Consider the following 24,230-nt stretch of genomic DNA (forward strand, 5'->3'; position numbering starts at 1 on the left):
TTAACATAGATTTTTTCCCAGCATTAATGGAGCCTGCCCTTTGCTAGGCACTGAGTTATTCCCCAGAAGTTAGTTCTGCTACTAAGTGGAGTGTATCCAGGAATCAAAAGGCTGTAAACAACTATTTATCCCACTTCCACTGCAGATCTAAAAGGTTATGTTTAAAAAAGAAATAAAACCATGTCTCAGGATTACCCTGCTGCGACCAACATGGTTAGTGGGTAGAGGGGGAGACCAGGATTTCTATCAGCATCAGTCTTGGCCAATCTACTGCAATGGGAAGGCAGCTCTTGCCTGGACCTTTCCTGTCAGGCAACCCAATGCTGGGCTGCTCCTGGCTGAGGATCACTCTTAGAAGAGTGCAGGATTAAATGTGATCCTGATTAGGATATCATGGATGCGGTGCTCCCAAACCAGTTACTCTTCTCTCTTAGCCTGCCTCATTCTCATACGAACTCCAGGCTAGTGGATGATGCAGCTAATGTGACTCTGCAACAACACAACTCAAGTCATGTCAGCAGTGGCTAAGACAAGCTAGGCGTGGGAAGGAAAGATCTCATGACAAAAACTCTTGACAAGTCTGAAGGAGCTTCTGTGCAGTTGGTAAAGCCCTGACAAAGAACCTGGCCTAAGTGAGTAGCCTGAAACCTCCCAGGGGATGAGCTGTCGCTGCAGAACCTTGACTGTGTGAATAAGACCCAAGTAGAGCTAGCATTCACGCTACAGCCACTCACACTGTCCAGGCTGTATCACTGCCTGCAGACAGCCCCATCTTCTTTCCCACAGTTAGACACCAGGCCCCAACTAGGACACTCACAGCTCTCTTCTCTGATGCTTACCCCAGCGCTCAGTGAAAGCTGTGAACCCCAGCAGGACCCTTGTCAGTTTTGGGGAAGTCACACAACATCTCCTGCGGGGAACGAGTCAAAGGACATGTAACACTGGATGTTTAGGCCCTTCATTTGCTATATGGGAAAAGGGGAACAGACAGATCCATGAACAAAGGGTCGAATCATGATCACAGCTCGGCAGCAGAGGGAAAAGCAACAACACTGTTTTCTGTAGGCTGCAGCATCCTGAACTTCCCAGGGAGACCATGTGCTCCAGCACAGATGATATTTCCATTGCTTAGCTTGGGAGAGACAAATTCACAGCCTGAGCCACTATATCAGTGAAATGAATTTTTTGCTATAACAAAAAGGTTAAACTGCAATAAAGTTGCCGAGGCACCAATTCACTGATACAGATATATAAAGGCCATCTTTTTGCTATAGTAATTTGGCCAAGCCATGCAAACTTTCCAATTTACACCGGCAGAACATGCAGCCCATGGTGACAGAGCAATGTGGTCTTACAGTACAAAAACATGTTGATGGATAGCTACGTGTCCTGGCTGCTTGCCAGACTTGAATTAACCATCTGAGCTACTAGGATGGATGACTAGGGGCAAAAATATAACTGCCATCATCTCAACATTAGGATTGTTCTAAGTACTTCATTACTAAGCCATTACTCTTGGAGACAGCCTCTACAATGGGAAAAATGCTGATCTCATTTTATTTAATTGGAACAAAGTTCTATTGGCTGGCCCTGAGCCTATTACTATAATTGATTTTTTAATATCAATATAAATATGTATTCACTTTAATCAGCTGCTTCACCATGCCTTGGAGGTTTGGGAACAATGCTCTGATGTCAGTTGGTGCTAGGGGTGCTCTGCTCTGGAGCATCATCTCTCCACCCTTATGGATGCATTGATTAATGAGCTAACTTTGCATAGAGGGAGGTAAGTGTTTTCTCTCTTGGCACTTACCCACTGCAAGCTGCACATGTGCACTGCTGTGGTCAGCGTGAGAACAAGCGGGGAGTCGTGTGAGTTTGCAGTGCTTGCCTCAGAGCAGGGGGAGCAGCATAAAGGAATGAGCAATTCATGCCCAGGGATAGACATGTCAAGGACAGGAAAGCGTAGGAAAAAGCAGCCTGCTCCCTGTCCCCTGTCCTGCTTTCCACTCTGTTCTCTGAGTATCTCCAATCCCTGGAGCAAGAGGAACAAACCAGGACTGCAGGGAGGCTTGACTTGCTTATGCTAGGGGCTGTGTTTGGTCACCAAAAAGCACCTGTGCTTAGAGGACAGGGGAAACATGCATCCATGAAGGGTTTATCCAGGCTGCAGTGAGATGTGCAGCTGCTCCTTAGCGTCTCCTAAAAGGCCTCCAATTTGTGATTCAGCATAAACTACAGAGTTTGCACCACTGGGCTGCAGTTGAGAGATTTCTGGCCTTGTAGGTTGTACGAGTGTGGTAGGCCTTAGGGAAGAAGGAATAAGAACTGCTGTTGCCTAGGTTTCCTCACCTGTTGCTTTATGACTTCTGTGTCCTATGAAATCACGTTCAGCAAAAATGAACTGATAGTGTTTAGGACCTGGCGCTACCAAAATAGCCCTGATCTCTCTTGGCAAGCAGCCCACACCTCAGACAATTCAGCCACAGTCACTGTGACAGATTCCTGCTGGCAGCAGATCCTCAGCTCCCTGAGGTGCTTGGCCAGGTTTGGACTCACCTGTCCCCGATGCACAACCCTAAACTCCCTTGACTTTCTCCCAGATTGAATCAGAGCAGCATTGCTCCCAGCCTCTCACCTTGCCATCAGTGGTGACTGCAGCAAAGACAGTGGAGGAGTAAGGGGACCAGGCAACATCCCCAACAGCAGAATTCAGGTCATAAATAAACATCGGAGTCCTGGAAAGAGAGACCCAGGGAGAAGAGCTCATTTAGACACATGCCACTCTGGAAGTGAAACCCAGATACAAACACTTGGATGCTGGTGGGTTGCGCTATTCAAAGCCGACTGCAGAAGTGGCAGATGGGATATTTCCCTATGTCAGCTATCAGCCCCCACTTGAGCGAAAGGCCCCAGAAGGCAAAGCAAAGCTGAGTATCCACTCAAACGGGCCTGGACTGGTCCCAGCATGATGAGCAGAAAGGCAGCCCATTTCTTTCTTTCTGAAAGCACTTTGAAAGCTTCCTCTGCACACACAGCGAAATGGAGTCTCTCTGGTTAATACTCATACGGGAAAAAGTGATTTCCCTCTCCGGACCTTTGACAACACCATTGAATATTAGAGCAGTATTGGCGACAGGAAATATTTGACTCTGATTTACAACAAAATCAATTTCCTGATTGAAACCAGACATTTCTCAACCACTAACCCTGAACTTCATTATGTATTTTTAAATGTTCCAATTTTTTTTTTGCCTCTCTGGCTCTCAGGAGGTTCCTGGCCCCTGAGGCCATATGCCAGCACATGACATTTCTTCATTTCATTGCTGCAGAGGAGTAATCCTGCCACAGTAGGTGCTGTCTGAAGAAAGTCAGGTCCAAAGCAAAGCAGTCAAACTCTGTGCTGAGCTGTGCCACTTGGGCAGTCCCTGGGGCAGCCTGTGCTAAACTTTATACCTATTACTTAAGGAGGGCAAATCTGATTCTTCAGCCCCAAACAAAGCAGATAGATAAGAGAGCAACTAGCAATATGTCCAGTGAACAGGGAAATTGCGACTGAGATCCAAGCAGAGTCAACATCTATAGCCTGCATCTCAGCCTGGATGAGGACAACCTCCCTGCTCACACCAGGACTCAGCAGGACCTACTTGATGGTGTGATCCCAGATCTTGACTGTCCAGTCAGAGCTGCAGGAAATGAAGACCTTCATATGGTAGGGATTCCAGCTGACCGCATCCACAGCCATGTGATGGGCTTCAAACACATCCAGAAACTGGCTTGAATAGCATTTGGAACACTGCAATGGAGAGAATTAGTCAGTAATCAGAGCTAGACCTTCCTCTGGAGCTGGTATTCCTGGATAAAAATGTTTGTGAATACTTACGAGGCCTGCCAAGCTCTTCTGGGCTGGCTGGGGAGAGGCAGGTAGTACCCAGAGGTGCTACAGAAACCAAATCATTTTGCACATGCTGTTTAACCCCATGGCAGGAAAAACTGAATGCCTCTCTGCTGGGCATGAGGACTGGGGCCAAAGATGTGTTGGATTTACAGCTAGAGCCATGCTATGGAGGCTACTCTCCACTGCAGAAACTCCATCACCTTCCTGCCAACCTGGGCTCCTGGGACATCTCGGGAGAGCCAGGGAAAAACAGCTGTTGTGTTGCACAGGAGCACACAGCCCAATCTAGATCATTTCTTATCTCCAACAGCAGTTAGTAGAAGATGCTCAAGGACAAACCTAAGGAATGGGGCAGGGACAGAGTGATCCCTCCTCCAGCCATAAGCACCCAATCCTGTGGGTCAGCAGTTTAGGGTATCACAGAATCACAAAATCACAGAAGGGCTGAAGCTGGAAGGGACCTCTGAAGATCATCCAGTCCAACCCCCCTGCTCAAGCAGGGTCATCTAGAGCACGTTGAACAGGATTGTGTCCAGGCAAGTTTTGAATATCTCCTGAGAAGGAGACTCCACAACCTCTCCGAGTAACCTCTTCCAGTGCTCTGTTACCCTCACAGTAAAGAAGTTTTTTCTCATGTTCAGATAGAACTTCTTGTGTTTCAGTTTGTGCCCATTGCTTCTTGTCCTGTCACTGGGCACCACTGAAAAGAGTCTGGCCCCATCCTCTCTACATCCTCCCTTCAGATACTTATATACATTGATAAGATCTCTCCTCAGTCTTCTCTTCTCCAAGTTGAACAGCCCCAGCTCTCTCAGCCTTTCCTGATATGAGAAATGCTCCAGTCCCTTAATCATCTTAGTAGCCCTCCGCAGGATTGGTAATCCAGGTGGGAACCTGCATCTGGACTGTTGCGTTTAAAACTTGCAAAAATGCTGCTCTCAGGTAAAGCACAAGTCACAGGAATGAACCGTCAGACCCTCAGGGATTTTGGGAACATGCCACAAGCCCTTTCCCTGCCATCATCCTGTGACAGCCTGTGCCAGGAGCCTGCCTTGTCACACAGCTCTTCCCTGTAACCCTTCCTCTCGTGACAGCGTGTTGGGCCACCCCATAACACAGCTGACAGCAGCCTGCGAATGGGGCAAACACTGGTATGCATGCAAGTGTCAGCCCAGCAGCACAACAGCTGCGGGTGCTAGCGAATGGCAAAACAGAAGATGTGAGCAAGAACCAGAAAACATTTGGGATCCTTGGAAAAGTCACTTGCTGTGTGAGTTAATGAAGTAGGGAGAGAAATTACAATCTGCTTGTCTGCATTAGCAGGACGTGGGACTTGATCCAGATCCCCTGTCAGTTCTGTGTTCACAGAGAAATGAGGTTATCGTCCCCAGCTCTCCTCCCCATAGAGGGGACAGGGGGCTTCTTTCATCAGCAGCGAGGATCCTTCTCTGATAAAAAAAGTCCTCTTGGCTGTGTGCTGACATGTGAGCCGCATCCATGCAGCAAGTGTGGGTTCAATTCACTCTGTCCCAGTACGGCCACTGTAAGGACTGTTCAGGACCTTTTTTTATTCCCTAATGAATGCAGCAACACATCATCTGCCAGAGCAGCAGGAATGCTGAAGTGTTACGTGAATTTAATTCTTGCACACCAAAGCTTGACTGCACAGACTCTAACTAGTCATGAGGCTTAATTGTTTACTACACTTTACTGTTTATTACATTCACTGTCTGTGTACTTGGACCTTTTTTATTTCCAATGCCCTTGTGCACTGGGACAGGTACTGAATTCAGGATGCTAAACTGAGGTCCCTGGGAGGCCCACTACAGTGGGAAGTGAAAACAAGAACACGGCTTGTGCCCCACTGAGATTTACTGGCAGGAGGAGGTGGTATCAGTCTTGCTAATAGTTTGGTGCATACTCTGTCACTGAGCTACTGTGCCTCTATGTAATTATGGTAGCAAAATTTCCTTTAATGTCATGTTCCATAGCTTTATTTCGTAATTCTTAATGTTCAGCGACCAGGAAAATTGGTACTCGGCTTGTTTTGAAAGTCACTTTGCTGGGAGCAGACAGAATGGGTCATAAGTAATTTGACACAAGAGAGAGGGTGCTTTTTTGGCTGTCATTCCAAGTACTTGCATCAGAAGTCCCTAATATCTGAGGACTTTCTATCAGTAAGATCCTTACCAGATCTGTCTGCATCCAACAGAACTGTAACTTTCAAAGCTATGTTTTGAAGGCCTTTTGGAGTCTGTGCCCTTGATCAGTGCAGTGCTCCGGGAGCTAGGATGGGCGGCCTGCGACACTCTGGGATGGGCTGACCCCCAGGACAGGATTTGCAGTGAGCAAGCGTGGCCTAGAGCTGAGACTCAACCCCACACAGGAAAGGGAAAGGCAATTTTCCCATAAAAACTTCAGCCACCAATTTGAAATCAGCAGCAAAATGGGTTCTGTAGGGCAGATGCCTGGCTGGTGTTCCTGGTGGAAAATGAACCCTGCCTGCCAGCTCTAACGTAGAGCCATACACTATGCCCCAGAGCTGCCTGCCAGCCTGACGCCACGTTCATCCCGACCTCTTCGGTGTCTTCTCTGATGTGCAAGACAGGGCGTTGTTCTTCCCAAGATCTACTTTGAAGAAAAGCCATTAACCCGAGAAAAAGTTCAGAGTAAAGTGTGATTTTAACTACTAAAAGAGCTTCTACACTGACTAGAACCGCTGGCAAAGTCTTCCACTACTGGTCTCTTTAAAAACCACAGTTATTAGACACATGTCAGGATAAAAACAAACCACCTGGAAAACGTGACACCTAACTTCCAGGAGAGCTTTGAAGACAAGGAGCAGACTCAGGGACCAGGCATTTGTGCAGCTTGTCTGAACTTCTAAAGCACTGCCCAGATTTGCTGAGAGTGTTTTTCTCCTATTTGAATAGTGGTAGATGTGTGTGAATAGTAAACAGTATTTTTTGATGGGACAGTAAAGCAGGAATGTGTCTACTACAGCAATACAAGAAATCAGTAACAAAATAACTGGTGACAGGATTAAAAAACATGAGAGAGGAATACTGTGAGGAAAAATAAATCCAAAGACACAAAACTTACTCATTATTTTCATTAATAGCACTTCAGTTTATACAAGAGAACACTAGCCTCACACAAAACACCTCTCCATCCATGGTGAATGGATGGTTATTAGTGTCCTCATAAGGTGGAGAGTTTCAGCAGTTCACTAACAGAAATATCATGATGCTAGGTAACACACAAACCTAATAAATAATCTTTTTCAAAGGAGGTTTGTAACAGGCACCATAAAGAGCACTGCACAATGCTGGCACTCGCAGGCAGATCAGGACACACAGCTGACAGCTCATTACAAACCGCTGACACAGATGTGTCTGCTGTTGTTGATGACAGCTCTTATGAGCAACACCCAAGGTGTTGCCTTGGTTTTCACTTAGTGCCTTCTTGTAGAGATCTGTAACAGAAGTACTAAGATTTCTACAATGGCATATGAACAGATACAGATGTAGGTGAATGCATTGGGAGAAAGAGCAGGAAATGGTGAAAGAATGACCCTGTGTTAATTATAATGTTAACTGATAGCAAATGTAGCCACTCAAGTGACCAGATAACAGGACAGAGAACACACTGAATAAAGATAAGGTGGTGAGAAGATGAGGAATAGAACTCAAGTCATAAAATATCCAGATAAGGAAAACACCTTTGCCTAAGACTCAGACAGGGCAAGAAAAGATACTGAGGCAGAAGATGACAATAGTTCTTTGTTCCTAAAGGGGCACTGGAAGTCACAGCATGTCCAAAACCCAGTTTGTCATCATCAATTAAGGAAAACACAAGATGAGGTGATGAGAACTCTCAATTGCCATCCTTTGTCTTTTGTATAACCACAACAAATCCTGGCTGGACCACAAATACAAATGCCTTGGTGCTTGGTGCAAGAGAATGAGTGAGTGAAATCTATGAGAGAATGAGTGTGACTGGAATCAGTTTTGCTTAAAATAAAAATCACCTTCCCCTCCTATATAGTTTTGCATTGAGTTTTATTACATTAGCTTTTTACATTCTCAGGCAAGCTCACTAAGACTGAAAAAGATACATCTCTCATGCCAAACCTCCTCACAGTTTTTCTGTGGAAGTCCTGACGACTAAGAACTAATTCTGATCAAAGAGTTGACGCCAAAACAACGTTTCAATCTGAGTATCAGGGACCATCATTTCTTATAACAGAGCTGAACAGTGCCTAAACAGCAAATGAGATATGCAAAGAGGCAGCTTTGCATTACAGAATCATATTAATGCAGAAACAGTTTGTCCTCTTTGTAAAAGGGCAATAGATAGACCTGTGTGTAATTAAGATAATGATTACTTGGCATCAGAAACACTATTAACTAAGCCATTTTAAAAAATTCACCATAATAGTTCTGCAGCTAAAGAATGAACATATTATCACGCTATTTGTTGGCAAGCCCTGTCTCTGAAAAAAATGCCTTTCTGAAATTCGCTTTTCAATTTATTTAATAAATAATCTATAATTTGGCCTATGCTTCATCCTTGACTCATGCAGCATATAAGGAATCTGTCTGTCTTACTCAATATGCCCTCACTGTCCTCAGCATCAGAGTAGGGCAAGGCTTTGGGAGGCAATCCACAGCTAGTTCCAGGAAAGGGTTAAAATGTGCAGTGTTTCAATAAAAGGAGTGATGATCCAAGGCAGGGAGACCTCCAGCCTTGCCTATACAAACCCTGCCAAACTATTCCTACTCAGTCTTGCTCCATCGAGGATTTCCCTTGTTGTGTAACTCATCCTGGATATCAGCCTGAACATCTGTCCTGAAGGTTTACTGACTGCCCCCACCTAAGGCTGACATACGCCGTCACATACACTGACGTCCATCGTGTGCCTAAGCACAGAGAAAGTTGAATATGTGATTCCTTACTGCCTCTTGTGAGGACAAGATACAACAGTACCCAAACAACTTGGAGTGTAATACCCAGGGTGCCAACTACCGTGGGCCATCTGCCAACTCAGAACATCTTGAACAATGTGAACTCAGAACAAAGTGACTAAACAGCTGCTTTGTATCCCAAGAGTATCAACAAAAAGCCATCTCACCTTCCCCATCTTCTATCACCCCAGGACCCCCATTTCTCCCATCTCCCTTCTGTGTCTGTCTTGCCAAAGGCAAGTGAGCACAACTCAGAAAGCCTCCCTAGGGATGGCCTGGCAGCAGCGATCTCAATCAGTGTTGTCCTTCTGGAAGGGATACATATCTGCTAAATTTGTCTTGCCTAAATGATTGATACTGGTTTCAGAATACAATTTCCTTTGGGTTCTTTTTCTCTGTTTTTTTCTTCTCTGTTTTGCAGGTGGGACATGAGGAGGGAGCCTTCAACAAACTCTAGAGAGGGCTGGACAGTTCTGCTCTGTGAGTCAGCCTGTGGCTGATGGGACACCCCACCCTCATTAAAGGGCTGTGGCTACAATATTAACAGAGCCCAAAAGCCGGTTCAGAGGAATTCCATGCAAACAAAAGTTATATGAGTAACATAAGCTGTTACTGGCTTTATTTGCAAGGCAACATACAACAGAGCTCAAAACTTCCTATTTTTAGCTTGGTTTCTTAAGAAACCACAATGGCTGTGACCTGCTGTCTGCTTGTCTCTCCTCCCAAACAGCTTTTGACCTTACCAGCAATTTCAGCCAAAGCTGGCTGTGCAGGGGCCTTGGCTATATAAAGGTCTTACATATTTCATAAAAAGAGGTGGCCCTGAAGAGTGCAAATAAACAGGCAGTTCCCTAACCCAGAGAAGGACAAGCAAAACTCAACTGCTGCACCCTCTCCACCTGGCAGGAGCTGGCTGGCCAAGCAGTACTCCCAGCAGGCAATGGGTACCACAGCATCAGGTTGCAGGTGGACACTGGAAGGGAGGTAGCTGACACTGTCTCAGCGAATCGAGGGCTACAGCATGGTACTGTGAGCACTAAAATGGGGGGAGCATGTGAGTGACCAGAGGGAGGAAGGATTAGAGAACTTGGCAAAAAGCTGGAGGTACGAGGCCAAGGGGAATGTAGGACTTGGAGGAGGACCAAGGCTGTAACTGTGGAAGGGGAGGGCTGCAGGACACCAATCCACAGGAAACAAGGCTTCATTAGCCTCACTGCTCATGGGATAACAGGTCTAAAAACAAAAAGAGAGGAGATTTTTTCTTGCCATTTCCCCACAGCCATAAGGACAGAGGATCAATGCCTTTTAACTTCTACTCTGATCAGTTAGCACCTCACTTGCACAGCTGCAATCTGCAAAGCATTCTGGGATGCAGTCTGCATGAAAAATGTTTCTGCAAAAGAAGGTCTTAATTGGGTCTGTGCAGACAGCTCCTCGCAATCCTCTGGGGCTCTACGTGGTATCGGGCTCACCACAGGGATCTGAGGGCAGGACTGGGCTCTGAAGTTGTGCTTTGTTGCTGCCTGGGCAAACAGTTAAGATGATGAGCCTAAAAGATGAGCAATGGCAAGGGGATGTAAAACAAGAGACAAAGAAACCATTCTTACCTTATAGATCTTCCCTTCTTCAGTGCCAACGAGAAACAAATAGTCTATCTTTTTGTGAAAATCAAATGATGTCCCACAGCCTATTAACAGAAGAAAGGACTGTCAGAGATTTGGTTCATCTGCCCAGCACACATTCCCTGCCTATGGCACACACACGCTGCCAAGGTTTTCAGAAGTGATTTATTAGCCAGAAGCCCCCAGAAGAAATTAGAGCCACTGCTTCTGAAACACTTCCCAAGCTGCCTGTGTCCCCAAGACAACACAGACAAAGGGAAAAGGGGAACTAGAAGAAGAGTGAACTGACTTGGAGAGAGTCGCACGGCAGGTCAGGAGCAGAATCGAGCTCTCTGCGTCCCTGCCCCGTACCATACCCATTACCCTGTGCTGCCTCTCCAGCTGGTGACAAAGATCGGTTGGTGAGGAGATCTGAAGCCTATGTAACAACACCCACAGAACGTAACTTGCTTTCTAAAACAATGAGTACCCTGAGGCTGCCTCGGAGAGTTCAGACTATACAAAACACAGTACTGAGCTCCATGAAGAACTGACACGGATCTGTGATTAGAAGTGCCTGCCAGGTGGCCTCTGTAGGCAATGGCACCCGAGGGAGGCTGTATCTTTCTCTCTGGGGTCAGCCTCAGGCACCCATGCAGAGAAGAAAGCTGTTTAGAAGCACAACTTCTTTTTGAAAACATCTCCCACAGTCCCAGAGACACCAGGTTCTGGTTCAAACCCAGCCTTCTCTCTCCTATATAACTTCAAGGATGCTCCTAGGTACAAAAAACACATCAGTGTTGCACTCTGCCCTCAGAAATTGTTATTATTCCCATTCTCAACCACAGTCCCACCAAACCTCCCACCAGGTTTTAGTCTCTGTCCTTGATTCCGAAAGTCCCTAAGGTCTCCAAGACTCCAGCTGCTCTTGACACCTTTGTGGAGCTCCAGAACAACAGCATTCTCCAGTGCAACAGTGGAAGCAGTGAATGTTAACAGTGTTTGGCCCAAAACTGGGATTCACTCTGGTAAGAATTTTAAATGCCTGGTACAAACATAAGAGTCATCAGGACTAGGCCTGGCTCCTAACAGAATATTAGCAAGGAACAGATCTTTTTTGCTTATTTTCTGCAAAAATATAAATGGCTTCTTATGCTTAAGAGGGTCCAGAGAAGAAATGTCATGTGATGCCTCCTTGTGTCCTTCTCACCCTTAGCTCAGAAGCCAATTAGCAGGCTTATTTCAGTAAAACCAATAGCAAAGGGTGTGATTTGGGAACAAATCTTTCACCGGGCACTGAAGCCTCCTCCTGACCTCAAAAGTCCTGAACCGAGCAACATTGTGACTTGTGTTTTATATAGGCATCAGTCACAATAGATTCTGAGATCGTTTGGGTTCTGCTCCCGAGGTAGATGCAACATCAACCAAGAAAGCCAACTCACAATCTCATTTACATTAAAAAAAAAAAGCTGCAGAAAGCGGAAGGCAAAATTGAAAGAGACATTCCATGATGGGCACTGAGTAACGAGAGCCCTCAGCAGCCCGCTGGCTCAGTAGTGAGGTTCACACTTAACGGGAGAGGTCAGAGCCTTCAGCACACTCTGCCAGCCAAGGACAAATGCAATGAAGAAGTGGAGCCACACACATGCAGCTCCAGTGGCAGTGTGCATGCAGACATTAGCTGGTAAGTGGGCATTAATTGGTAAGGGAGAAGGTACTGGGCACACAGAGGAAGAGGAGCTGTTGTGAGTGTCTAGAGACACTTAGTCCAGGAGCAGACATGATGGTGAAAGTAAAGTTCAGGAGGGTCCTTGAGCAGAAGATGGGATGTCTGAGGAGTGCTGCAATAATTTGGAGCTGTTGGCCATCAGGGACACCGACAGCAGACATCAGAGGAGAAACAGGGACAAGCAGACAAGGCTCAGAAGCAAAGAACTTTCTGCAAAGGCAGTCAAAAACAGCCTTATGTCTTAAATGTTAAAAAACGAAAAAAACCTGCAAACCTCAAAGGAATTGTTAAGGTCGTTTCAACCCTATAATACTGTCTGCATTTTTAACATTTGAATAGATAGTTAAATATTCAAGGCAAGTCTTTGAAAATCCATTTCCCAGTAACATTAACCAATAATCCCAAAGTCCCTGGGAGTTCTGCAGTGTACTGCTTTAGCTGATCTCTTCCAAACTGTGTGGCAGAGCAAAGGTTTCTCACAAACATACATTGTCCATCAATTACTAGCCTAGAAGGAGGGTGATCCTTAAAAGCAGAGCAAGTGCTTTCTGCAAACCCAAGCCATAGCTTAACTGCCAAAAGCAGGTACTTTCTACAGGACATACGGGATTTCTCAAGGCTCCTTGTGTAGTCTAAGGCCTCCAGAGCTGACTCATCCCATCCTATCTCAGACCCAGGAGGGTCAGAATGAGGGGATTCAGCCTAGAAGTACTGCACTGTCTCCACTTTCTACAGGGGCAGTCCAGCCAACTGACTCAGAACAGGTGCCAAAATCTAAAGAACAAAAGCCAGATGAGCTGCATCCCACCACAGGCCAGACAAGCAGTGTACACAGGAGAGAGCAGAGGTAGCTTTTTGTCTTGATTTGGCCAGTGCAGATCAATGTCTGGTAGGAGGAAAATTGATTTAGTTTTGACAAATACAAGTAAAACCCTATGTTTTGTCCATACTAGGATTTTACAGCAAAACCAGCCGTTTTTGCAGTGAATGTTCATCTTTTCTGCAAGCAAATACAAGATTTAAGCAGCAAACCTTGACCTCAACTAGTGGCCACTGCTCCAGACAGATTTTGCTCTACTACATGACCAAAGCAAGGAGGAGTAACCTTTCTTTAGCTCCTTTGCACCTCACCACCCCACTTCCAATTTAATTCCCCCAAATGACTGATTAGAGACTTTGTGCCAGAAATTAATCAGCATGGACTTGGGTTCCTACCAAACGTTTGCAGCTGTAGCCCCTCTGGCCCCTGCATCGTTGTTCCCTCTACTGACAGCTTGATGACATCTGTATGAACCAGCTCATTCTGTAGGCAGAGGAGATTCCACATGAATAACAGGCTTTACAGCAACAATACAGGATATTCAGTACTTCAAAATGCTAAATTTTATGGAGGAATTTTAAAAAGCTGTCCATAAGTTGTTTATTTTTTCATGCTTGCAGTTGGCAGCCTAGTAATGTGCTATTTTACATAAAACCTCCAGGAACCTGATGCTTTGACACACTGGTGCTGAGGGCCACTGCAGCACACCATGCAGGCACATGAAGCCGACCCAGACAGCTTTGAGTTTTTGGGTCAACATTTTCAAGTGTGCGCTGCTACTGTTAGCTTAAATCATGGTGGTAAGTGAAATCACCCTGCATGCTGTAAGACGGGTACTGCATATCACCACGGGGCTAACTAAAACCACACTCTTCCCCTGCTAAGGGATAGTTACTTACCACCTTGCTGGTCCTTGCTTCTTACCGCCTCCCTATTATTACCAGAGCAGCACAATGTCCCATTACTCACAGTATCTCAGGCTCTGGGATTCAAATGATAACTACATCTCTAGCAAGCAGCTCCCCCAAGGGAAATGTACCCCATATTGTTGTTATCACCAGAGCTCTAAACAGCTCTCACTGCAGGCCAGGACACTGTTGTGCTGGGTGCTATACAAACACAGAGCAAAAAGGCTGTGTCCCAAAGAGTTTACAGTCTAGGCAGAAGAAAAAAGACAGATGAAAATAGACATAATGTGGGTGAGTACGAAGAAACAATGAGAGGGCAAAGATCCATTCTTAGACTAGCTTTGGGAATTAGAATACCTCTGCAGAATGTAGTTGGTTGTGAATATAAGAATACCCTGGGGCTGATAAAAAGAACAAAGAACTAAAGATTAAATTAGTGAGCAGTGTGGGCTGAGGACTGGATGTTTTCATGAATCTGCAGATTTCCCACTGGAGCACTGTGAGAACAAAATATAACTTTTTAGCTCAGTGATTCAGGCTTTGGCTGGAGTTTCCCTAAGCCCAGAGCAGGACTCCGGTGGATAAGGAGCTTCTGCTTGAGAAAGTCAATCTCAGGGAATTTTGTGTTAGGGAAGGTGGGAAAAGACCTTGTGAACATCTGCTTAGTACTGCAATTCAGAGGAGACAATGCTCTGTAAGGCACTTTCACTGTATTTTGAGGGGACAAATTCAAAGAAGCTTCAAGAAAGTTCAAAACCTGTAAAATAATTTACCTCCTTCTCATTAATTTGCACTGCTGCATACCCATGTGCCCTTGTCCACTGATGGGAAATTCTGTGGCAGTAACTTATATCTGCAAGAGAAGTGAGAAGCAGGCCAGACTCCTGCAGCCTGCAGAGTCCTACCTTCTGTTAGTGGGTCTTCTTGCAGAATGTTGGTTAAATCCATAAGTGATGTGTAAGAAAGGGGTCATATAAGCTGGTATATGTGAGTTGGAAAGAGCAGTGCCCAGTGTGTCCAGGAGCAGAGCACACTCCACGTGCCACCCACTGCCCATCCAAACAGACCTGCTTTGGCTGCTGTGAGCACAGTCAGGACATGCTGAGCAGGCACTTGCCTCTGCCCAGGCACTGAGGTCTGCCTGCTCTCCGGAGGTCACCTGCCTGCATCCAAGCTGTATCTGGTGGCCATGTGGGCCCTGTCTGAAGAGTGACTTTGGAGCTGCCCACAGCTGATCATGTTGATACACCCAGAGTGTCTAGTAGAGCCTGTACTGGTCAGACATGTGCTCTGGGCAGCCCAGAGATGTGCTAGCACAGTCAGTGTCTGTTCAGGTAGAAACATAAACCACGTGAGGCTGCCACTCTAAGCACACACCTTCCTGAGGCTTTTCTTTGAAGACCCCTCGCAGCACCTCCACCTGGCCTAGGCCTCCTCTGTGGATGGCTTCTGTAGCCTCTCACCTCAGAAAGGGATCATACTTGTACAGACTATTGTGCTGTTTTTATTTCATACCCAGCACTGCAATCTGGAAAATGCATCTGCTCCTGGGCTTATCGCCTGAGCCATTCACATATTCCTCCGGGTAAACAGACTGTCAGCAGTCTGGCCTTCCAGGAATACTGAACAACAACATGTTGCCTCTGCCTAAGAATTGTAAAGCACTTTGTAAGCATTAGTGAATTAGGCCTTGCAGCTGCCCATTTCCCTTCAGTCATTATTATTCTCAAGTAAAGGAGGAGCCCAGAGCTGCTCAGTAATTTAGCTCTAGGTCATGTAGGAAGGGTGAGCTATGACTAGTAATCAAACCTGGGAGTGCTGACAAGCTGCCTGAGAAGCAGTACTAGCCTGCATCCCAACCAATTGATTTCTTGATGTCGTTCTGACAGCTCTCCTTTTTGATATACAATGTGTGGATCCAAAGTGGGAAAACAGAGTCACCCAGCTGCAGAAGTCCTCCATCCTTCTTTGCAGTTTTACACCGTCATGATAGATCATCCCAGAAACAGGCCAAGAATACAGCCTTAGCACACACAGCTCATGCACTAACGTTTCTTGAAGTTTGTCCAAAGTGATCGTGTCAGTTCCTAACTGAGATAGCCACCATGGTCAGGGCCGACTGGCTGTTCCCAGCTAGCATTTGACAACTCTTCTATGCAAATTTTGAGTGGGGCTTGCCAAATTTCCAGCTGGAAGTAAGAAGGAATTTATTTGCTTTGTGCTCTCAGTGTTGGAAGTGTTATCAGTGTTTGAAGAAGCTTTACTTCTGGATAGTCCTTTCAAAAAGATTAATGAAGTTCTCCTTCATCTATTCCATATTTGCACTACGAATTTCCAAACAGAAGATCTGGAGTTTCTTTAGCTTTATTCTAAATAAAGCTCAGAGAGCGTTCTTTTGTAAAACTATCTGGAGTTCAAGCTGGTTGTCCATTCCTCCTTGTTGGGTACAAAACCACAGGTAACAAAACGCCCTCTTGATTCTGTCTCTTGCTTTCCCTGTCAATCTCAGTCCAAGAAAAGAAACCTGACAGCATGTAAAAATGTGCTGTTTTCAACCCTTGCCTGCTAAGTACATAACTGCTCTGCTAACTTCGCCTTAAAAAAATCAAAAACCTAATAAAACAGAGATTTCCACATGGTCAAGCTGTGGCCAAGCTTATAACAGAAGTGCAAGGAATTAGTAGAAATAACATTGTGCTAAGCAGATCTCAAAATTCACACCAGGGATGGTAAAGCAGGTATAGAGCATGCTCAGGGGGACTAGAAATGAACAGCTTATGATGTGGGAACACAGTTAAGCATAGATGAATCACAGAAATGTAGCAAAAGGCTCTCTACCAGGTGAACTGCCATCAGAGTCCATCTGCACACTCATAGGTTGTCCCAACCGTGGCATTTCTCTGAAGTTTAAAATACAAGAGCCTTACTCCGAAGCGTGACACCTCCTAAGTGTATCAGGCTGAGCACACTCTGTTATTGATGCTCAGCTAAGCCACCTTAACCAGATGTACTTAACTGTATGACCTCCACCCAGAGGTCTGTCTTACCCACTTGATCATAAATCTTTTCAGCATTTCTATACAAGGGATTAAAATAGGAGCTGAGCACTGGGACAGTGTTTACCTGTCCCTGTCTACAAAGCTCCAAGAGCTCATGTGGGAGAGAGATTTGGGACCGATTTATTATAAGAGAGATTTTTGTATCTAAAGTTGCTTATATGAACCAGGAGCAGTTTGCAAGGAACTAATAATCAACGCACTCTCTTGTTGTGTTCATTGGAAGGGGCTCCCTCTCCTAGTGTAACTATGGGTCTAATACACAGTGTTAGATGTGAATCCCTGCCCATGGCAACAAGGCCTAAAATGCTCAGAACAGACAAGCTTTGAGCAGCTTGGTATAAAGGGTTGGAAAAAAGAGCACCCAAGGATGTAAAGAACTTTCTTTGCTTGCTGGGGAAAAATAGCACAGCTATTTTGAAGTGCATGTATTTTAGGGTAATTCAGTTATTTTTGAGGTAGAAGATTTGAAATCTTTAAGCGTAAAATCAACTAGCCAGTAGAGAAAAACAGAGTGAGATTCAGAGACATAAATCTAAGGGTCATTTAGGGACATGAAGGCTAAGTCTCTATCAATGCATGTGCTCCAAAAGAAAAAATGATCAAAGACAGAGCATGAAAAGTCACACAGGAGCTGGGGAGGAGGTTGTACCTTCCCAGTGCCATTCTGAATTGAAATCTGTAGGGGAGCATTTTGGGAGTGGGAGTCTTGAAGGTGGAGAAGAAAGCAGATCATTCTGCCCTGTCTCTGGGTGACTCTCCCAGGACAAGGAGGGCTTCAGAGCAAGGATCCATCTTGAATTCCTGCAGCTGCAAAGCAGGAAAATGATCTCTCATCTCCAGGCCCATGGATCTCTGTTCTGCAGTCCACAGCTACAGGCAGGATGAAGGGTAGGCTCAGAGCAAGAAGCTGGCTGGTTCTGCCTATTTCAAAGTTTAGCCTGGAGCCCCAGACCAGCTGGAGGCCAGCAGCAGCAAGCTGTGACTGCACCTGCAATCTGTTGCTGCCCCTTCTTTTCAAACCTGACTCATTATAAATAATAATACATCTAGTGCATCATTGAACTTCAGAGGCAATTGGCATTAATTTGGCCGGGAAAGGAAATTGCCACCTACTGCTTACCTTAACTAAAGTCCACGACACTATCCGCCCATCTGAGGAAACAGAGAAGAAGTTCAAATTGTTGTCCATATCATCCTTCTGCCACTTGACCTTAAAACAAGCAAACAGTCCCAGTCAGCACAGAGCACTCAGCATTAGCAAAGCAGAGTACTGGGCATTCAGCAGTGTCCTCTCTCATCCTTCCTGAAGAGGATGTGGTTTCCACCCAAGAGGCCTGATGCTGGGCATCTCATAGCATCCACACACACTCCCTGCTCTCCACAGGCAGTGTTACAAGTGCCCCCAGGACTCCCGTCACTCAGGTGTGGGACTGCACCTTTCCTGCAGGGATGCTGGTGAGAGGGCAGAGTCCCACACCTGAGAACTCTGCGTCTAACCCAGGACCACCTCCCCTGGCATCGACGGGAGCACTGCTATCAAGGACAGGTCTTCTGACGTGTCTGAGATATACAGCGCTAGATGCTACAGCACAGCACCATCTCAGAGATCCCTAAGCCAGCTCCAAACAATAGTGGTAGTGCCATGCAAGGGTTCCCAAAGCAGGATATTCACACGAGTAAATCATTGCCCTCTGCAAACTAACCCCATCCCATTTGGCTAATTACTCCAAGCACAGTGCCACGTGGTTACCCTTCAGCCAGCCCACTTCAAATTAGCTTTCCATCCCTATATGGGAGGCAGACAAACCCTTGCAGTCAATGCAGGACAGGGGTCTGTAGGGTCTTCCTGTTTAGGGGGATCAGAATGTCCCCATTAAAACTGAAATACTTCCTACACCTTCAGAGCATCAGTCTGCCTGGTAAGGAGATTTGCCTTTTGACTGAGACAGCTCAGCAGGACAGATTAGAACCCAGATAAATAGCTTATAGTTTAGAAGAAACATTTCAGTTAGACCAAAAGCATTAAGAACGCTCGATTTTCAGATCTAGGAATTCAATCAGGCTGAAGGGAAAAGTATGACTTGTCACTGGGCCTGTCAACATACACTCCTGTCGGCATCTGTCAGTTTAAGACAGGGACAAGCATTTCTGCAGACTCTGCTGAGGTTTTCAAAGGTGTATTTGTCCCCGTCCAAGCATTGCAGGAGATACATTTTCCTAGATATCATCCGTGATAAACAGACATGAGTATCCTAGTGCTTACCAAATACTCCATCTATGACCAGTTATTTATCTGGAACCTATTTCCAGAAAATAAGCAGCAGTTGTATACTTTAATTATACAGACTGCGTATCGTGATATTACTACCTTGGGAGAAACAGTGTTAATTCTATTTTAGAAAATTGTTTATACTATGAAGTTCTGTGGAGCATGAAAATTCAGCAAGAGACTCACCAAAAAGTAATTAATCCTCTAGCAAACAGGTTTCCTACCTAGAACACAATGTTCTGAGAAAGGAAAAATAAATTTTTAAGGGAATCCATCAGAGAATAAATCAAAATGCCAGTAACATGGCCATGAGATACAACTGAAGAGTCTCAAGAAGCAGATAGCTTTGAACATCCTTGCACCAGAGAAATAATAAGGTTCTCCGTGGTTCCTTCTGCTTTTTTGCATTAGAGGAGTGGCATAGTACAACACAGCCCAGAATAAAATGGCTAATGATGCAAGAACAGGTTCAATGGTGCATATAAGGAACAGTGATTTCCAAGGCTGGAATCATGCCATAATGCATAAAATGTGCTGGGTATCTATTCCACAAATGTGTTCCTGGGATTATGACACAGCACTGACAGTGATGGTCACCAGCGGGTGCTTCAGATGAAGGGGTCAGTATAGGCAGGATTTTTAATTCAAAGTGAGAAATATGGTGTTTAGGAGAACTGATAACAAACACAGACCCCAGGTGTCTCACGTGGGGCACATAAAAAACAATATGTTTCAAATTTGAAGTTTTTTTAAATGCTACTCTAAACCTGTCTGACAATAAGATCTTTTTATTCATATATCCAACATATCTCTCCCTTAATTCATGTTCCTCCTCCTCAATCTACTTTCCTAAGCATTTGGGAAAAACTTGGCTTGAGGTAGGGGAAGCAAATTCCCAAGGCAGTATCTTCTGCGAAAAGACAATGCAAGGATTTTGCCGTTCAAGCCTGGGAGCAGTTAGCACAAGTGCCTCAAATATCCTTTACAGTGCCAGGACCACACCAGAGGCAAAGGGGATCCTCAATATCTGAAACCTGAAGATTGAACCCAACAATACCTTGAGCTACACATGAAAGAGGACTGCAGGTCACACACATCCATGCTGCAGTAAGCATGGGTCTGAGCCCATCCTTAAGTCTAGAGTCACCATCCACACTATTTACACAATGTATGTGCTAGGGTCACAGCTGGTCCAGGCCCTCTCTGAAGGGAGAGTCCCAGCTTGCTCACTATCAAAGCACACATCCAGGCTCTCATTAGTGGGATGTGCTCAAGCTGGGCAGGGGCAGCTGAAGCTGATTTCACTGGCTCTGCTCTTGCTAAGCACAATGCAGACATTTTGCACCCAAGCTAGAGCCAAGTGACAGACCATCACACTGACGGAAAACATGTAGATGAAGGCACAGCTGCTGGAGTCTGTCCTTGATGCCACTGTCTGAATGTCACCCAGAGTCCTCATGTCTACACTAACACAACTTGTTGTGGCAAGCTAGTTTGGAGGTGACCAACAAAGCAAACGCTGCTGTGAGCTCATGTCCTTTTTCTAAGCCAATTTCCTTCCAGCATTCCCCAAGTGAAGAACTTTTCCCCAGCATTTGCACACTCCAAAGACCCCTTCCCTGATGCGGATCTATTTAAGTCTTCTACCATCGGTGCTCAGTTAGGTGTTACAAACCACTTCCCCTCATCCATTGCACAGATAGTGGGGGTCGACTGCCCCAAATAGCCAAGTGGGCTGATCTGCTTGGTGTACTTGCTGCTTCTAGATTCAAATCAGTCAGCAACCTGAACACAGTCCCTCAAGGGCAGCAAGATCTATTCTGAGACGCTTGTCAGCAGCCGTCAGTGACATTAGCTTGAATTTCAGAAAACAGAAATTGGCACTTGATTCTTTCAATTTGCCTTTAACACCTCTGACACCTTAATAGTGTCTGTGATTTTTTTCTCCTGATCTCTGAATCCCATGAACGCTTATGAGAGTAATTAACCTTCACGATACTGCAAGAAAATTGGGCATCTGCTCAGAACTGGTCTTTTCTCTACTCCCAAAGGCCTGTGAACATGGCACAACCTCCCGCCATCAGCAATATCTGTGCTGTGTGGGGTGGGACATTTGACAAGAGCACTAGGCAATTGTGCACATGGTAGGAAGAAGTTATTTCTTTTCTGAAGCTTGTGATAATGATCCCGGGATTTTGGCTGCATGATACGATTAAAAGCAAATGTTCAGTTATGATATGGTGAAAGTAAAGAACCACATGAGAAAGAAAAGTGTGTGTAAACAGTGGAATGGAGACAAGTAAACATAATGCTGTAAGTCATTTGCTGTGACTGATCACTGTGGGATCCATAATAAAATCAAGGAAAACTGCTCTTTTTTTGAATATGATCTTTAACCTGACTGTTTTTTGCAGTGCAAAATTAGCCTGTGAAACTCATTGCTATGAGGTAACCGTGAGAAGAGCCTAGCACTTTTTAATCTTTATTTTGTGAAGCCTTTTTTTTTTTGAAGACTATATAAAACTGTATTTGTTTATAGAAAAATAAAGGTAGAAATCTGCATGTTCACTGCTATGTACAGAGGGCTGGCAGGGCAGTAATCCACTATCATCTTTGTCTATAGCAGCTGGTAGTGGCTCCTGTCCAAGGCAGGAGATTAGACCATTTATCCAATCTGATTTGAAAATTCCCATGTTTCTGATGTCACTTCTATAAAAGAAATAATGTTAGATCAGTTTTCATGGTGTGGCGGCTGTTAGTCATTCATATTGGCAAAATACAATTGGTCAAAATAATCCCTGCCATGAGGCTGATTTGATTGCTTTCTCGTAAGGTGACACTTGCTATTGCAAACACAAATCCCTCCGGCTGGCTCTCAGCTTGCCAAAGCCCGACTGTGGGGTGCAACACATGACAGATGCACAATGACTGCTGAGCGATTCCGTCCGTTCTTGTTAATTATCTTTCTTGGAGCCCTTTGCTGGAGTTGGAGTACCAGGGCTCCACTGACTCCTGTCCTAAATCTAATAAAGGAGTTCTGGTCACTCAGCACTTAAAAAAAGAGTAAGGTCTGCCACAGGTAAAGAAGAGGAGACACAAAGGCTTTACTGAATCCCCAGGTCCCCCTTACAGGAACTGTTTGGGTAAGACATGCTCAGATGAGTCCAGCAGGTGACAAACTCCCTGGGCTGCTGAAGAAGGTCCCTGCCAATGTTACCTGGAGACAAATTCCTTCCAGTGCCAACCTGGTAATCAGTGCAGCCCTCAGCAAAGCCATCATGGCAGTGTAGGCTTCAGAGGGGACCAAAGAGGACCTCTATCCTGCTCCGAGGCAGGATCAGGTACACCCCTACCATTGCTAACAATTCATCTGGCCTGTTCTCACAAGTTTCCAATGACAGGCACCTCCCATGTGATGACTGTCAGTGTTCGGCCTTTATTATATTGTTATTGTTATATTATTATATTATTGGCTGTATATGAGAAATCTCCTCTACTGCACATCAAGCCAATTACTTCTTGCCATCTCTCCAGTGGACACAGAGACTGTTTATTCCCCCCTTAAAAGAGTCTTCAAAGGGACAAGAAGAGGTAATAGTGTCACTGCTCCTTTCTCTTCTTTCTCAATCAGACAAAACCCATTACTTCAGTGTTCCTTCCAGGTCCTGCTCTCTAAGACTTCATCATTCCTGTTCCTCTCCTTCAGCCCTTCTCTGCAGCTGGAAACATGCTGTACTGGGCCTCCCCTAGGCATGAGCAGACAGGAGCTGCAACCTCCTGTATCTTAGATTCCTGCTAACACAGCAGAATGGCATGTGTCTCTCAACAATATCGCATTGCTGACCATTGGCTGTGATCTGCTATAATCCTCCTTCTGGCACCCTGCTGCCTAACCAGTCATCCCCTGTTTTGTATCCATGCATTTAATTTCCCCTTTCTAAATGTAGCATTTGCTCTTGTCTTTATTGAATTTCATCACATTGATTGTGGACCTTTCTTCCAATTTATCAAGATCATTTTGAACACAATCTTGTCCTGCAAAGTGCCTTGTCCTCCCAAGGGGGCTTCCTTATTCTGTAATTGGAGTTGTTAATGAAAGTATTGATCAAAAGAAGAGCCTGGACTGCCAACTGGAGGGTCTCACTTGAAGCATCTTCACAGTCTGACAGCAAGCCTGGATAACTGTTCTTGGAGCACATTGCCTGAGCCACCTGAGCAGCTTCTTTATGGTGATTTTATCTAATCCATATTTCTCTACTTTGCTTATAAGAATGTCACTGTATGAGCCTGGATCAAAAGCTTTAGTCAAGGCAAGATGGATAGAGGTGATAACCTCGGCTGCCTCCCCCTTCTTTATGATGCCCATTTCTCTGAAACAAAAGAAAGAAAAGAAATTACACTGGCTTGACAATTTATTCTGGACAAATCCATCTTGGCTTCTCTGAGTCACCTTGTTATCTAGACATTTACAGATGGTTTTGCCATTTGTTCCAGTGTTTTTCCAGTCATCAAAATTGGTCTGGCTGGTCAGTGATACCCTGGGTCCATTTGCACCATTTTTCCCAAGATATTTTTTCACTTTTCTGTTCCTTTGGGACCTTTTCTCCTTTCCATGGCTATGCTTGTACTACAGGCCTGAGTGTAGCCTCATGCACTGCATGCTTCATCATCCACACTTTGAGTCCCCATGGCTGGTTTTGGATGCTTCTAGCCTGGGTGTATTGTCCACATGCTGGCTTCTGGGCCCTGTACCCTTTTCATGCCATGGTCTCTCCTGCGTGAAAGGACAGCCCCTTCAAGGAACGCATCTGCAGGAACGTCTTTTTCCAGGTATTGGCTCCCTGACATCACTGAAAAGTGTTTTGGGATTGATAACAGCAGACTTCACATGTATCCCTACTCTAATCCGACCACATCACGAGTATGTTCATCCATTGGAAGCAGCAGAGTGATGCTTCTTCACACCCATGCCCCAGAGC

The 24,230-nt window shown here is 45.3% G+C and overlaps 1 protein-coding gene across 2 annotated transcripts in view; it reads right to left on the reverse strand.

Annotated features, from left to right (window-relative positions):
* Window positions 1–24,230, reverse strand: part of LOC135323455 (dynein axonemal intermediate chain 1-like) — a 149,167-nt gene that overhangs the window by 44,232 nt on the left and 80,705 nt on the right. For both annotated transcript variants that reach the window (XM_064501893.1, XM_064501894.1), the window contains exons 14-18: window positions 18,103–18,192; window positions 13,411–13,498; window positions 10,473–10,552; window positions 3,648–3,796; window positions 2,639–2,738 (exon numbers count right to left, since the gene is read on the reverse strand). In XM_064501893.1, the coding sequence (XP_064357963.1) occupies window positions 2,639–2,738; window positions 3,648–3,796; window positions 10,473–10,552; window positions 13,411–13,498; window positions 18,103–18,192 (507 nt within the window). The remainder of the gene's footprint in view (window positions 1–2,638; window positions 2,739–3,647; window positions 3,797–10,472; window positions 10,553–13,410; window positions 13,499–18,102; window positions 18,193–24,230) is intronic.

The sequence above is a fragment of the Dromaius novaehollandiae genome, chromosome Z (genome assembly GCF_036370855.1).
Source record: "Dromaius novaehollandiae isolate bDroNov1 chromosome Z, bDroNov1.hap1, whole genome shotgun sequence".
NCBI classification, from domain to species: domain Eukaryota; kingdom Metazoa; phylum Chordata; class Aves; order Casuariiformes; family Dromaiidae; genus Dromaius; species Dromaius novaehollandiae.